At 38.2% G+C, this 15120-nt stretch overlaps 1 protein-coding gene across 7 annotated transcripts in view; it reads left to right on the forward strand.

The window, feature by feature from the left end:
* The window catches only part of LOC114003508 (phenazine biosynthesis-like domain-containing protein), a 36195-nt gene that overhangs the window by 753 nt on the left and 20322 nt on the right, over positions 1-15120 (forward strand). For 6 of the 7 annotated variants that reach the window (XR_005565608.1, XR_005565606.1, XR_005565607.1 and 3 more), the window contains exons 2-8: positions 914-1013; positions 2608-2706; positions 2968-3077; positions 3248-3277; positions 3742-3830; positions 4928-5100; positions 5704-5766. Coding sequence is in view for 2 of the 7 variants with exons in the window: in XM_039386708.1 (XP_039242642.1) it covers positions 914-1013; positions 2608-2706; positions 2968-3077; positions 3248-3277; positions 3742-3830; positions 4928-5100; positions 5704-5766 (664 nt within the window). In the remaining 5 variants the exon portion in view is untranslated. Of the gene's footprint in view, positions 1-913; positions 1014-2607; positions 2707-2967; positions 3078-3247; positions 3278-3741; positions 3831-4927; positions 5101-5703; positions 5767-8894; positions 9601-15120 lie in introns of those variants that run through there. The other variant, XM_027750551.2, reaches the window with a different exon arrangement.

Consider the following 15120-nt stretch of genomic DNA (forward strand, 5'->3'; position numbering starts at 1 on the left):
GATTTTGAAGGATTAAGAAGGATTCAGAATGAAATCTTTGAAAAGTAGTGCTGTAACACAGAATCAGTACTCAGTAGTTTTTGACTGAAGGATTACACTGCACTTTTTGGTTTGGTGTGGGTTTTCTCCCCTTTTTTTTCTTCATTTTTCCTCTGTGGAAAGAAAGAGGGGTAGTATAGACTTGGATCTTAGTCTTTCACTGTTATTGGCTAAAAAGGATTAGTTATTAAAGGAAATATTCAAAGTTAGGAAGGCAAATCTTTATCTCAGAGGTTGAACCTGATCAGGTCCCCTTAGACCTTTGTTTCATTTGAGTCTCAGTATTTTAAGGATCAGACTCTCAAACCTGGGCAGTCAGGAGAACTGTGGGGAAAGCGATGGGACAAGGGCCAGGCAGAATGTTCTACACTCTGTGGGGCTCGTGTATCTTGGGATCAGTGTTCACTGGTTTAGATGGAGGGGCACTTAGTGAGCTCCAGCTTTTCTGTTGGTTTGTTTTTGTTGTTGGTGTTTTTTTTTTTTCAGTTTCTCTCTTCTCAGGTCCCACTGACTCAGTGTATTGTTCTTTAAGGAATGTTGGGGAGGACACGGCCCTGAGGGCTGATGAGCCACCTTGGGCATTCCATCACAGAGCTCTTGGTGGCAGGGATTTTTCAGAGTTATAAAAAGAAAGTTGTAGTTAATTTTAGATTATGTTAATAATGACTTCTCAGTGTGACTTATTACAACCTTAAAAAAAGGTATTTGTGTTTCTGGAAAGGCTGTGTTAAAAGGTTTTTTCACTCTCAGTATATTGAACTAAAACTGAATCTGTGTTTGACAATAATATCAAATGAAATTATTGTATTGGACAGAAAGTTTGATTCTGCATTTTTTGGCCTGCTTTTAATTGGATTTGTTGTTTCATCATTAGGAGTTGGATGAAGGTTTGCACCAAAAAATCGCAACAGAAATGAATCTTTCAGAAACAGCTTTCATCAGAAAGCTGCACCCTGGAGATGACTTTACCAAAAGTGAGTTGGTTCTGTTTACTGCCCAAAATATCTAACAAGGGAATAGGAAGACACTTCTGGATACATTTATAAGGAATGGTGCTAATTTGCAACACAGTAACCCAAAACCTTGGAGTTGTGATGTGTCTTAAGATCAAGGCTTTTGCACATTAGTATTTGTGCTCAAAATTTATTTTACAATATACAAAGACTCATTCATAAATTACACGATTTTTTGTAGTGCCTTTTACTAAATGAGCAATTCATATATAGACAGTCTCCTACAAATGCTGTGCAGAGATCCTTCAATTAATATTTCTCTTACTACTAATAATCTCCTGTGATAATTCCTTATTATACAAGCAGAAGAACAGAGATGGAACATGCTCACTCCATATGCACAGGAGTGCAAAGTGAGTAGAATGTGGCTTGGCTGTTCATGGAATCATCGCTGGAGTAACTAATGTTTGTTATTTGAGTTTATCACAAAATCTCATAAGATGTCTATGAAGCCAATAGTGGAAGATACAAGTTTCCAACAAAGCTGGGAATTCTGAAGTGGCCCAAATCAAACACATTAGGCTGCTCATGTGATTGATTTGAGTGGAGGGAGCTGACTGGTGTTTTTTGGTAGGACACATGTATACGATGGGAGAGGAAATGGAGAGACATGAGGCAAGATAGAAAACATCAGACAAATGCAGATTTCATTCAGACTCACTCTGTGGATTAGTTTTCAGCTGAATCAGTTTGCTGAATCTGCTCGCTTTGCAGTTGTGTGGTGGCATGAGCCAAGGGCCTGGAACCCCACTAGTCTGGAGTTTGATTCCAGGTTAAGGTGTCGTGTTTATCACCTCTGTCATTTGATCGATTTGTTCGGGGAGTAGGATTTTGTACGGTCTCTGAAATTAAAAATATTAAATACAGTAGTAACTATTTGCTTACTCCTAGTGTTAATAGATTGGAATTTGTTTTAGGGTTAGACTAATTGCTTGAAGCAAGAAGTGATAATACTTTTCATTTTTCATGTTAATACCTGGCCAATATGTTTAATGCATTTATTGATTTTGAAGTCATCTATATCTAACAGCTAATAAAACATCAGCTTCTTTATTGTTAAAATGCTTTTGATACTGATGGGACTAGTTTGTGACATCAGACTCACACAGCTGCTGGAGAGGTGCCCAGTTCTTTCAGAGGAGTTCAGTTGAGGCTGTCACAGTTTGTTGGGTTTGTTCTTACCAGTGACATCTCGGATGTCGCTGGTTTCTGGCTCCCCAGCAGCACCAGAGGTGCCAGTTCCACCTCTCAGGGATGTGCCTGTTCCCAGGCTGGAGGCAGTTCTGGAGCATCCTTTGGCTCTGCACATCCTTTGCTCCTGTATCAAAGTAGCTCTTCTTGTAGGTAGTAGAGCCCAGTTGCTGAGCTGACTAAAAAGTGAGAGCTGTGCCAGAAATCAGTGCCAAACGGGCTTCTAAAAGTGTGTTTAGGACCAAGACTGCTTATAAGGTGCATTTTGTTTAACTGAAACATCACCACTGTGTGTAAAGTGTTGAGATCAAATGAAGAAATAGACTCTTCCACCTCCTAACAGCACATCAACTTTCTTTTCCAGGTTCCTGCTTTGGACTCAGGTGGTTCACCCCAGCCAATGAAGTTCCTCTCTGTGGTCACGCTACCCTGGCATCGGCTGCTGTGTTGTTTCACATACAAAGTATGCTTACAAACTGGATATTTTATATAGAAACATTTTAGAAAATTTACTTCTGACTAAGATCTTCATTTTCTACAACAAAGGGAATTAAATATTCATAACATAACAGTCTTGTACAACTGCTCTGTCATTATAAGGCTGTAGTCTGATGGCTACACCTGCATAATTAACTTTTTCTGAATATACTGAGCTACTCCAAGAGCTGTAATAATTTAGATTCAAATTCTTGTGTTTGATAACGTTACAGTGTTCTCTCTCTAGAAAATACAAATCCAGTCCTCACATTTGTGACACTGAGCGGGGAATTAAAAGCCAGACAAGTGAAAGATCACATTGTCCTGGACTTGCCACTTTATACAGCCCATCCTCAGGTCAGTCAAAGTGTTATTCCTGCCAGGCTTTCAGGGAAATGTGTGTTGATGTTTGTATGTGTATGTTGATGTTTTATGTGTATGTAATATATATGTGTGTCTATAGTTGCATAAATACATACATCTATCTATTTTATTTTTTACAGTGCCTTTTTTTCCCCCTTCTTCAGGTACTTGAGGAAGTAGAAGAATTAATAAAGGTAAAAATAGAATCTGTATGTTGTCTTAGAAGAACATTTGTAATAGCTCTACTTATTTTTGTATGTTAAAATGGTAACCAGGCCCTGCTTGTTGTACTCCTGAACTTGAAACACCAAACTTCCAAGGTCTGAGTCAGGAGTCAGTAGGTCGGGAAATGGAATTCTCCAAAATGCTGCAGTTGAACCTGTCTCCCACTACTGTTGACTGGAGTGTCCTTGCCCTCTTCTAGGTCCTGGATTTCTTTCTGGGTTACTGTCTGTGGAGCTCTTGCCACCCACCCATATCCATTCACGCACTCAGTGCCTTTGCTTGTCTTGCTTGCCTGTACTAGAGAACCCTCTAGTATGAGAGACCTTGCACTGGGACTGTTGTAGCAGGGAGTGTGTTCCACAAAATGTTAAGGAAACAGTATTTCATATTCAAGTGATGATTTTTTTTTTGTCTCCTTTACGTTTTCCACCAGGCAGCAGTTGGTGACATGACTGTTCAAGATGTCCGTTACTCTCCTGACACAAAGAAACTATTAGTCCGTCTCAGTGATACTTATGAAAGGTGTCTAATACTTCTTTTTTTTTTTTGAAATCAGGAGTGCAGAAATTGGGTTGGCTTGTGTAATCTCTCTTCCTTACATACTAAGCTCTCTTATCTAGTTTTAAATCAGGTGGAGATTAAAACTCTAATTTAAGTTTCTGTTATTTTATCTTCCAGTTTGAACTTATTGAACCTGCAAAGGTGAATAAGGTCAATCTGAAATCTGTTTTGAAGAAAAGGAGGTGTAGGAAACAGTTTTAATGATGGTTTATTTTGCCCTTCCATCTGAGTCTAAAATGATCCAGTAACCTAGCAGGAAGTTAGGAGTCCTGCTTTGATTCAGAGCACATTGCCAGAATGCCAGGAATTCTTACACTCAATGGACTGTAATCTGCTTTCACATGCTTAACAGCATTGTAAGTAGCTTTACAGAGAAAATTCCAATTCAAATTATTCCAAAGCATTTGTGACTCTCACAGAGCTGAATTTCATTGTTAATTCAAGTATGACTCAGCTATATATTGTGGAAAGACAACTTCTTTAATCAGACCAAGTTACTACTATTACAAACTTGAAGTTTGGCCGAACTAATGTTTAAAGATTGGGGTAGTGGGAAGATAGAAATACATGGAACTGTCCTCATGTGAGTACTTATTATTTCTACTCTTTCAGACTTTATTTTGCAGAGAGGTATTGGACAGTTGTAGACTGCTTTAGAATGCCACAAAGAGCTGAATGGTGTTATTTGCTTGCTCTGAAAGGAGATGGAGCACTTAACTCTGTGCGTTCTGTAGTGAGGAAATATTTCTTTCAATGATTAAAATGTTAAAATAAAAGTTTGATTTTTTTTTGTAGCTGCTATTCTAGGATGCTCCATTTTCAGAAATAAATAAAAAATGCATGGCCTGAACTTTTTTTTTCTCTGCTCACTCAGAGTGTATTATATTCAGGATGATTTCTGTCAAATAACATTGAGAGGACAATGTTTCCTCTAATATTTTCAGGCTGTTTGTGAATTGTAGAGAAGATGATTTTATAGTTTTATATTTCTCTTCAGTACTTACATTCAAGTAAAATGAAGAATATGGGCTATTAAAATTTTATAATTTATATTCAAGGTCTGTGTTGGAAGAACTGAAAGTGAGTGCACAAAGCTTTTTGTCAGCTGAAAAGACGGGAAAAGTGAAAGGACTCATACTCACTCTTAAGGGAAATTCCAGTGGGAAAGGCCACGATTTTTACTCCAGATATTTTGCACCTTGGTATGGAGTTTTGGAGGACCCTGTTACAGGTGTGTGTATGATAAGCAACTCTTCCTTTTGTTTCAGTTCAATCAAAAGGTTCTTATTAAACGGCATGAATCTGTTTTTGTTCTTTGGAGTCTTTTATAACTTCCTGTTTTATATGGCCAGCAGGAGTGTGCTCACTAAACTGAAAACTTTCATGACCGATGACAATTTATTCAGCAAAAATCCAGTCAGCTTCTTGCTGTCGTTAGGCAAGACATTGCTGTGTCTTTTTCAGATCTTTTCCCTGAAGTGTTCTAGTTAGAGAAAAGTGAGAGACTGGTTCAGGGTTGGATGAGTATTGCAGTAGAAATTCATGTCCACTTCCATCAGTGTTCTGTTTTTTGTGTTGGTGGCTAATGCTGAAGCCCTCAGCTAAGCAAAATTTCCATTGAAGCCAGAGGACAAGGAAGTAATACTGCTTTATTGTAAATAATGGCAATTATAAAGCCTTAAGTTCTGTCTGCTGTGCAAACTCGTAGTTGGTTTTCTTTTTGCCTTAGGCACACCTGGCACTTGATGTATGACATTTACATTTTGCCTGTGCTTGCTCTATAAAATAGTGATTATAATTTAGTTCTGTACTTTTTTTCTCAATTTCTTTTAAGGATCTGCTCATGCTGTTTTAAGCAGCTACTGGTCAGAGCAACTGGGGAAGAAAGAAATGCTTGGTAAGAGAAACTGTTTTATTGCAAAGCTGCCCATTTATTATCTACTCCCTAGAAAAGACAAGGGTTTATTATTACTGCAGTCCAAACTGTAGTATTAAGTCCCTGTCCATTTTCTCAGTATGAGTAGAACATGATGTAATATTTTGCATGTGAGGTAATCTCTGATAAATTGCTTTCTTTCCTACCCACCACCATGGCACATCCTGCCCACAGGGAGTTGGAAGTGTCGGTTTGTGGATCATAACTCTCTGCAGAGAGTTTTTGATTTCAGCTTTTGGATTTTAGTTCTCCTGACCTTTTATCACAGGTGAAGCTGGTGAAACTCAGGTGATGCTGTTTACGTGTTTTGATTGGATTTTACTTTCCTGCTTGGTCTTTCTGGTTTCCATGTTGGGTATTGGGAAGAGGTATCAGTATTTTCATTAACCATGTGTACTTTCCAGTACACTTTGAGCAGTGTTTTCCTTTCCCCTCATGTATACTGAGACCAAAACACCTCATATAATTTCTGGTCCATGTTGGAATTTTCTTGAGAGTTGTTCCAAATGAATCGTTTCACTGACTTACTTAGGAAGCTTAGTAGCCTCTGTAATACCCAATACTTCTTATTGGAAGAATAAAGGAAGAGTTTCTTCTGTAAAATGAAGGATCTGTTAGTTCCCAAACAGATTGCATATGAAATAATACAAAAGTAAGAAACAATAAATCCATTGTCAGATCTCTCTGGCTATGGTGACCTCTAGGAGGAGGCTACAAAGAGAATTTTCCAGGTGAAATACTTTATGATCTTTCTTGAAACTGTGTACATGTCCCTGAATTTAAGCTGCTGGCTAAATCAAGGTTCAATATCAATCCTTGACTTTCTTTCATTTGAGGAATCTCTGCAATGTTTATAGTCTCTTATATCAAATGTATGGACTTTCTTATTTGTTAATGAGTGCAGTGTATAGCAACTGTCTGTGTATCCAGCCCTTCACATGGTTTTCACATTTCTAAGGTAATATTTATAAACGTGCATAAGTAATTCCATATCACCAAACAGACTGGCTTCCCAAAATCCAACCAAAATACTGGTGATTTTTTAAAACATATTATTGCAAAACCGGCACTTTTTCCTGAGTTGATGTCATTACGATGACATCATGAGGAAAATCCATTAGTCCTTAAACCATTTTGCCCCTTTTGTGTGCAATGGCCATTTAGCTACGTCTGGACTTAGAAGAAGCTCCTCATAACAACAGGATACTCTTAGCATAAGGCACTGGCTGACTTGTGAGGGCAGGGGTGTGTGATTCTGTGATATCAGCATACTCAGCTTCACAGTCCCTGTGTCAGGTTAATCACAGAGGAATTCAGAGCACTTTGAATGTAGCTGTTATGTATTGTTTCTGCAATTGCACATACTTGATTTTATGGAAAATATGTAGAAAATCTACATATAGTATGAGGTGTTCCTAGTAAATCCGGACGTGGACTGGACATGCAATAACCCTGTGATCTAAAAGGTGAGTGCACACCAGAGATGCTTGAATGTCTGCAGAGGTATTGCTGGTGAATGAAATCTTCTAGTTATTGAAATGTGCCCTGCAGGCCTGGTTGCCCTCAGACCTAGTGTGAAATATCAGTGCTTCTGTGGAGAGAAAGAATAGATCAGGTATTATTTTCATATAAGCTTGGCTAAACCTTCCTTTTGTGAGTTATTTTTTGGTTTTCTCCTGTTTTGGAAGTTTCTTTAAAAATAAAATGAGATGGACCAATATGAAAACAATCTCAGTAATTCTGCCATGAAACAGCCAGTACTGCTTGAATATTTAACAAGAAAGAAACCAACCACAACCAACCTCTGAAGATATGAAATAATTAATCTCTTTTATTTATATCTGCTATCACAAGGGTGTGGGAGAGCTTAGGTGTGTATCCACTCTTGACAATAATAATAGATCAAATGTAGCATGGCCTGAATCTTTAAGAGTCAAAAATACCCAATTGAAGCATTATTCCATTCCTAGATGATGTTCTGACAAGTTAAAACCAATAACTGGTGGTTCTATAAATGGAAAAGAACAGAAAGTATCAATATCAATCTTTAGATAGGTCCTGTTTCCACTGTTTTAGAGTGTCTACTTTGTCTGGGAATCTAAGATCCTGATCAAAAAAGAGCTTTCTTATCAGCAGTTTTAAAGCATACAGCATATATGCCATCTGTTAGAGAGCCTGTGGTCTGCAGGGATCTGAGTACAGTCTGTGTCTAATTTAAAAATTGTGGGGCTGAGAGGAAAAATATGCCCTTTAGTTTTGAACAACTCCGTGAGCAGTTGGAAATTCGTTGAGTAAGGAACTGGACATTAAAGCCTCTTCATCCATTTACAGCCTTTTACAAAAGCAACACTACATGAAACTCAAACATTTTCTAAATACCATCTGAACCAGACCATTTTCTGATCAAGATGTTGTGCAACTAAAATGGCTCTGCTGAAATAAGTTACAGAGTCCACAAGTGAAGTGAACTTTATCATCCCACCTGTGTATGACTGAACAGTTCAGGCAAAAGCTTAGTTCTGTAATTAATTACAAGGCTGTTCCTACTTCAAGTTGATCCAGTTGTATTAAATTATATATTCAGGATTCTGTAAATCAATGCCTGTTCCTGTCTTTGGGTGAACTTGGTGTCAGTTTGTGACAGCTGAAGCAGCAGTGATGTTTCTTTGTAGACTTTTTCCACTGCCTGCGTGAGCTTATTTCCCCCTCAGCCTCATTCCTTCTTTGACTGTCATATCAGCTCGAGCTGTTCAGTGCCAGGAAAATGGTTCTTCATTCTCCTGGAGATAATGCTTGGTGTTCTTCCTTCTGACCTGCAGGAAGTGTATGCCAGGGAGGGAGAACTCAAGGCTTCAGTTGGCTGCAGCACAGCAGCTTCCCAGCTGGTGTTCAGGAGCGGGTTTGTGAGACTGAGGAGCCAAGTTCCAGTTGGAAATAGAGCCCAGCTGATCTTCATCCCTAAAGCCTGTCCCTGGTGCAGTGTTTGCTTTCTGCAGACAGAAGGCTCATTTGCTGGAGTTTTTCCTGGGTTTTTAAGTGCTTTGTGCTCCACACTAGTTTTTTAACTGTGGGTTCTTGTTTCCCTTCAGCCTTTCAGTGTTCCCGCCGTGGAGGGGAGTTGAAGATTTGCCTGCGCAGCGACGGGAGGGTGGACATTGCAGGGCAAAGTGCTGTGGTGTTAAAAGGAACCCTGACTTTCTGAAGGAGCTGGCACTAATCTCCCACACCTTCACGGAACTCCTGTTATGCTGATTTTCTCTCAGCTCTAGGCAGTGAATCCCCCTGTTCTCAGAAGTCTTTGATTCCTTGTGGTCCATTTTAAAAATGGCTTGAAAAATCTTCTGATCTTCAAGATCCTTGGTATTGTTTTCTTCCCTCTTAATCTTGCCACTTCATGTATACACTGACCTGAGAGTATGTTCAAGGGCAGCTGTCTTGTTTTTCTGCTTCTTGGATTGAACTGTAGACATCTCTGATTGATGTCAGATTCAGAATTTTCCCAGATTCAGAATTTTCCATGACATCTGAGTTCCTTTCTTTGAAACATGTATTTTCTCTGCCATATATTAAAATGACAGTCATGTTCATTAATTTACTTGAATTGAAATGTGAAAAAATACAAATGGTTGAGAAACGTGCCTTGTGGTTCTCTTTTATGAGCAGCATTTTTCAGAGATGAATGGTATTGCAGTTGTTCATAGTGCTGCTGCTTAGTCAATGCTTTTCATTAGAGCAGAAAGATTTAAGAGATTGATGTAGAGATGCACATAAAGCTGATTAAACTCTGAAAGGAAACTTTATTGGTTACAGCAATGTCAGTTACTTTGCAAAGACTGAAGATTTGCTCCTGGAAGTGTAGATACCCTTTCTGGAAGAATTTTCTTCCTAAAGTGCTGCTTCAGATTTTGTCACCACGACATGGTCTTTGGCTGGATTTATTAGGAATATTGAACTGTTTCAGTTTCTCCAGCTGAAACTCTGCTGTCTCTTTCAAGTCACCTCTGTCCTAAGCTTTAGCCTTAGTTCTTTCTCTTTGCAGTATTTGAGAATGAAGTGTTTTGAACTCAGAGGCATTTTCATAATGTGGGAACAGCTGGATGTCAGCCTGTTATAAATAATGAGGAACTTAGTTGTGCCAAGTTCCCTTATTTCCAGTTATTTTGAATTTTATCATAGCTTATCACTTATATCTTGCTGAAGTCCAAGTACCTGGAGACAAGTCTCTATATCCTGTAGCTACACAGAACATACCAATAATGTGATTTAAATGCACTATTGAGGTCAAGGGCTAGATGGCAAGCAGAAGGAGTCTCCAAATGGAAATGCCCATTCTTCTGTACTCAGTCTTGCTGAAGTTCACGGACCTGAAATATTATTTATAAACATGGAGTCATCATCACACATCAAACACAGGCAGCTCAGCAGCCCTGCTGCAGTGGCAGGTTTATCCTTGGCCTCACCTTCTCACAAATCAAACTGGTCACTTCCTGGCTGGTGACATGGATCTCCTTGAGCAGCAATGCTGCAAGCTTGTTCTGCTTGTGGTTTGTGCAAAGGCTCAGTCTGGCCTATAATCTGAGATGCTTTGGGAAAAAAAATCCCTTCTTTAAGAATATAAATGAACTAAAGGGCCAATTGTTGTTCACCCATCCACATTTAACACATGGATGGTTCAATTATTATTTTTTTACTCTATGAGGACTAATGATGAACAAGGCACATAAATTTTAAAGATACTTATTATCTAAATTTCCTGACTAAACCAATATCTTTGCTGCTTAAAGCGGTTTTTTTTTATAGTTTACTACTACTTTGTCTCTATTTCTTTTCAGGATAGAAAAATCACCAGAGCTCAGGTGGGAGGCTATACAGTAATGTGTTTGTAATCAACAGATTAATTAACCAGCCATGATTTATTAATGATGAATTAATTATACCTTATTGTGCAGTTCTGCTGCCTAAATGGAGCTTTAAAGGAGTTATTTTATTAATCATCATTGTCTAATTGCAGACACTTACAGAAAGATTGCTAATTAAACATGCAAGCCATATGCAAAACAAGCAAGGCTGCTGAGAGTGGCAAGAAAAAGAGTACTCATTTTCTCAGTAGCAACTTTATTCTCTTGAAATACTGTGTAGTTGACCTGGTGATCCTAATTATTCACCAAGACTTATTTTAATATATTGCACATTTTCAGTCAGTAGTAGAGGAAATTAATTGTTGTGACAAATTCCGTCTTTCCCCGTGCAAAAAATAGGTTGTGCAAACTTCAAATGATTATTTAGATTTTGTGTGGCCTTGTTTCATGTTTTTATGGGAAGGATTTGTTTAGTGGTTCCGTTGGAGAGGATTTGCAGAATTGTTTTGTGCTGCTCTCTTAATTAAGACTTGGGGCATCGAGATGTGTTGAACCAAGAGCACATTATCGATGGCAAATACAATTCCAAAAATTGCTCTGCTTTTGAGTGTTATTTATCATGGGAGTGTCCAACAGAAGTTACAGGCCAGATCCAACAGCCCAGACATGACAATTGAAATGCACATTTGCTTATTTTACTTTGCAGAGGCACAGCTTGTGTAGGGGTCAGGAAGAACATGAGAAACGAGGCAAAATAATAAAAAAATACCGAGCAACAGAAACCATACAAGTTTGTTGCTTTGGAAATGAATGTAGAGCTAAAAGGGATGAAAAGAAAATGGGAAGACTTTTTTTATTCAGTAAGCCACTTAAAAGATTTGCTTAAAGGATTCATGATAATACTTTGCATTTGTTTTTAAGTTATGTAGATGAGAATAGGTGGAAAACATACATTAAAAAGTTGTTACTAAATTTGGAAAATTTTGCAAGAAGAGGAAAGAAAAGCTTTCATGAATGTGCACACAGCAAGAGGTCATAGAAAGGAGCCATGTGTTCCATAAGGGATGGAAGGGAAATTAGCAACAGATGAGGCAGTTATTTCTGGGAAAGTAAGGATTTCTTTGTCTCATCAGAGATGTGTTCATCAGAGTGACAGAGGAACACGCCGGGAACAGAGGGGACCTTCCCAGAAGTAAAAAAAAAATCAAACCCCTAAATTAGAATTAAGGGTGATGCCTGATCAGGTAAAAATTAAACTAGTTCAATTAAAAACTGAAAAATCTGCCAATTAAGCAGTTTGATTCTGACATCTATTTTTTTCCCCAGAGGAGTAAATCTGTCTTTAATTACCACACTTAAACAAAAACACAGAACAAGGGTTTTTTCTCAGTTGCTGAGTCACTGTCCTTTTATTTCCTAAAGTTTACCCCAAACCATAATTAACAAAATTCAAAAGAAGAGGGAAGTACAATAACAAAACCCAGTATATGACCAGATAGTCAGAAGTGTGTATGGGTTTTTTTTCCTGCGAGTTGGTTTTAGACTAAGACATTTAGATTTGATGTCTAAAGTAGAATATGAAAAAACAAACATTTCTAACTCTCTTGGTTTCTTTAGTGAGAGGTTCAGTTTGACTTGTGTTTTTGCCTCACTGAGTGGCAAAGAAGGACATTTCCTGGGTTTTAATGTTGTGATTCATGTAGGCTGAAGTTTTATTCACTTTGCAGCGTTCTGTGACTTTTTTTGGTGGTACGCTCAAACCAAGAAACTACTTTCCCATATGTTATTTTTGTCCTGTTAAGAATTACGGGGTCAATAAAATATCTTAGGCAAACCCAAGGAACATTCTCAAGAATGTTTGTGGAATTAGGTTTGTGAGGAGCAGGAGGTGTAATGCCTGTGCAGAGACTTGTGGAACGTGACCACCTTAAGGGAACACCCTCAGTGTTTGCCCCCAGTTGAAGTTAATGATGCAAAGACAGTTCATAGGATCTGGGAGCTGGGTCAAGAGATGTTTGGCCAGAGAAGAGGTTGTGTGTATTATAGTAGAGCTGGAGCAGAGTATGAGGTGCAGCAAAGCCAGGAACCTGAGTTTGAGTTAAATATATTATCTGCTGACCTTCCTCTGTGCGTTGGATCCAAAGCAGAGGGGACTTACCAGATTATGCACCCCACAAAGCTCAAGTCAGGTGGGAAATTCCAGCTGGAATTCTTGAATTTTTCTTTTGTTTCAGAAAGCCTCCTTCCTCCATAATTATTTATGTCTGTAAACAGAAATAAATCATGATCTAAATGACTATGATAATTTCAGTCACCCATATTCAGGAATAAACGGCTCCTTTCTGAATGAAATAATTCTGTTTTAAAAACAGCCTTTTAGACTTCGTTATGTTTATGTGTAGCAGCTTTCTGAAGATGTGTCAGATTGACTTCAGTATTTAACATCATAGCCTCTTTTCTTACCTGTGTTTTTAACGAGTGTGGGTATTACAACTTTCAGAAACCTTTCAGCAGTTAATAGTTAATAGCAACAATAAAAGAAGTACCCTCTTAATAACAAACTGCAGGCACTTTCTCAATAAAGTTACAATTTCAGCAGAAAAAAAATGTATATTAAAAGGAAACACCTGCTCCGGTAAATTACTGTGTTGCAGGTACCAACCCAGGAGACTGTGCAGATGGTTCTATATTTGCAAACCTGACCTCATCACCCCTTCATCAATCTCTGACTGATTGGTTCTCTCCAAAGCAGAACACACTGTATCCCAAGGTACTAGAAGACACCTTTGAATTAGTTCCAGTCAGAATACCAATTAATTGGTGCCTCTGTTTCCTTTTGGAAGTTCTTAACAAAGGATTCGATTGTCTTATCAAGCACTAGCACCGACTGAAATATAGTACAGTCAGTTCCAGGAAGAGCTCCAAAGGGAATTATACTTCAGGAGGTGTAATCTTTGCTTCATTCTCTGATTGAGAGGGTTGATTAAGTTGTACAATGCCCCAGGATTTTGAGATGAATGAAAAGAAAGTGGGATCTTGATCCTTAAAACAGTACAATATGAATTCATTGCTTTTATTAGCCTTTCCTGCCAGCCAAGGAAAAGTAAGAGAGATCACAAGTTCTGTACATTTGTTTTCCCTCCTCCACTGTTTTCAGTTATCTTACACTCTTCCTGAGGCCTGAGACTGATTTTGCCAGTCTTCTCTTAACTAGAAGAAATTTGCCTACGTGCTTCTTCCAGTTGTACCTGTGCAAAGGCCTTGTGCAATGTATCGAGACCTGTTTGCTTTGGGGGAGACAACATGAACAGCCTTTCTAGAAAACAACCTTGCTGAAAGAAATAGAGACAAGCTCGTGTTCCTTGTGCAGTCACACACGTTCCTGTTTTGTCAGCCATGCTCCTCAAAATTCAGAGGAGGACAGAGTGTTACGGTTGTACATTTTGCACTTCAGTGATGCCAATAAAATATTTGGGTTTGTTTCCTCTTCGTGGATCACTTTGCATTTTACAGCTTCTTTATTCTGTGAATGCCTGAGATACATTAAACGCTTTCCATTCACCTCAAAGAAGAAAGATGCTTTTGCTAAAGATTTAGAGAATAAGGGAAATGAATCTGCATGCAGTTTGCCAGAATTCTTCCTAGTTTCAGACTCTTATTGCATCACTGTCTTGAATTATTAGGTATTTTGATGGTCTTTTCTGCATTTCATAAGGCCATCATCTAATCTGGTGGCCCCCAACATACACTACAGACAGTAGCATTCCACAAAGCATTCTGTGCTGATGCTCTGTGATTTAGGTATAGGAAACAATGTCCAGATTTAATATAAAAATGTAAGCATATGGAAAAATCTATCATATTCTGTGGCAAAATATCTGGGAATTTTCTGTTGAAAATATATTCCGTGTTACCAGTTCATGGCCTTAAAACTTTGGGGCTTTTTGTTTGTTTTTGATGCTATAGAACTTGGACAGGAAGTTTTCCTGGTGACTTTAAAAACGTCCCTAGTTCTTTAAACTGATAGCACCTTGTTCAAAGCACATTTTTCATTGAGCCTGAATTACATAAATATCAATATTACTGTGCTCAGACACTTTTTTTTTCAAGCTGTAAGGAAAAAAAAAGTAATACATACCTTTTTACTTCTCAACTGTATGTGAACAAGGCCAGCTGCAACAGAAATAGAGCTGCCTTCCTGCATTTTTTGCATTAGGAATTAAAGTCCATGAGTAGTTGATGACATAAACCACAATGTATGCAATTAAATAAGGATGATTGTGTCATTTATTTTGTGTGGAAACAAGGAAACCTGTTTTCTTGTGGCTGAATATATTTCTGTAAAAATTATTGAAGTTCTTAATTTGAAATTTCCACTATAATAATTAAGTCTGAGAAAACTTTCCCATCCTTGAGTTTGTATAATTCAAAAGAAAACTGTGAAAATCCAATAGAA

This window comes from Pipra filicauda, unplaced genomic scaffold (genome assembly GCF_003945595.2).
Source record: "Pipra filicauda isolate LSUMZ 115617 unplaced genomic scaffold, ASM394559v2 scaffold4_size7858003_pilon, whole genome shotgun sequence".
In the NCBI taxonomy this organism is placed as follows: Eukaryota; Metazoa; Chordata; class Aves; order Passeriformes; family Pipridae; genus Pipra; species Pipra filicauda.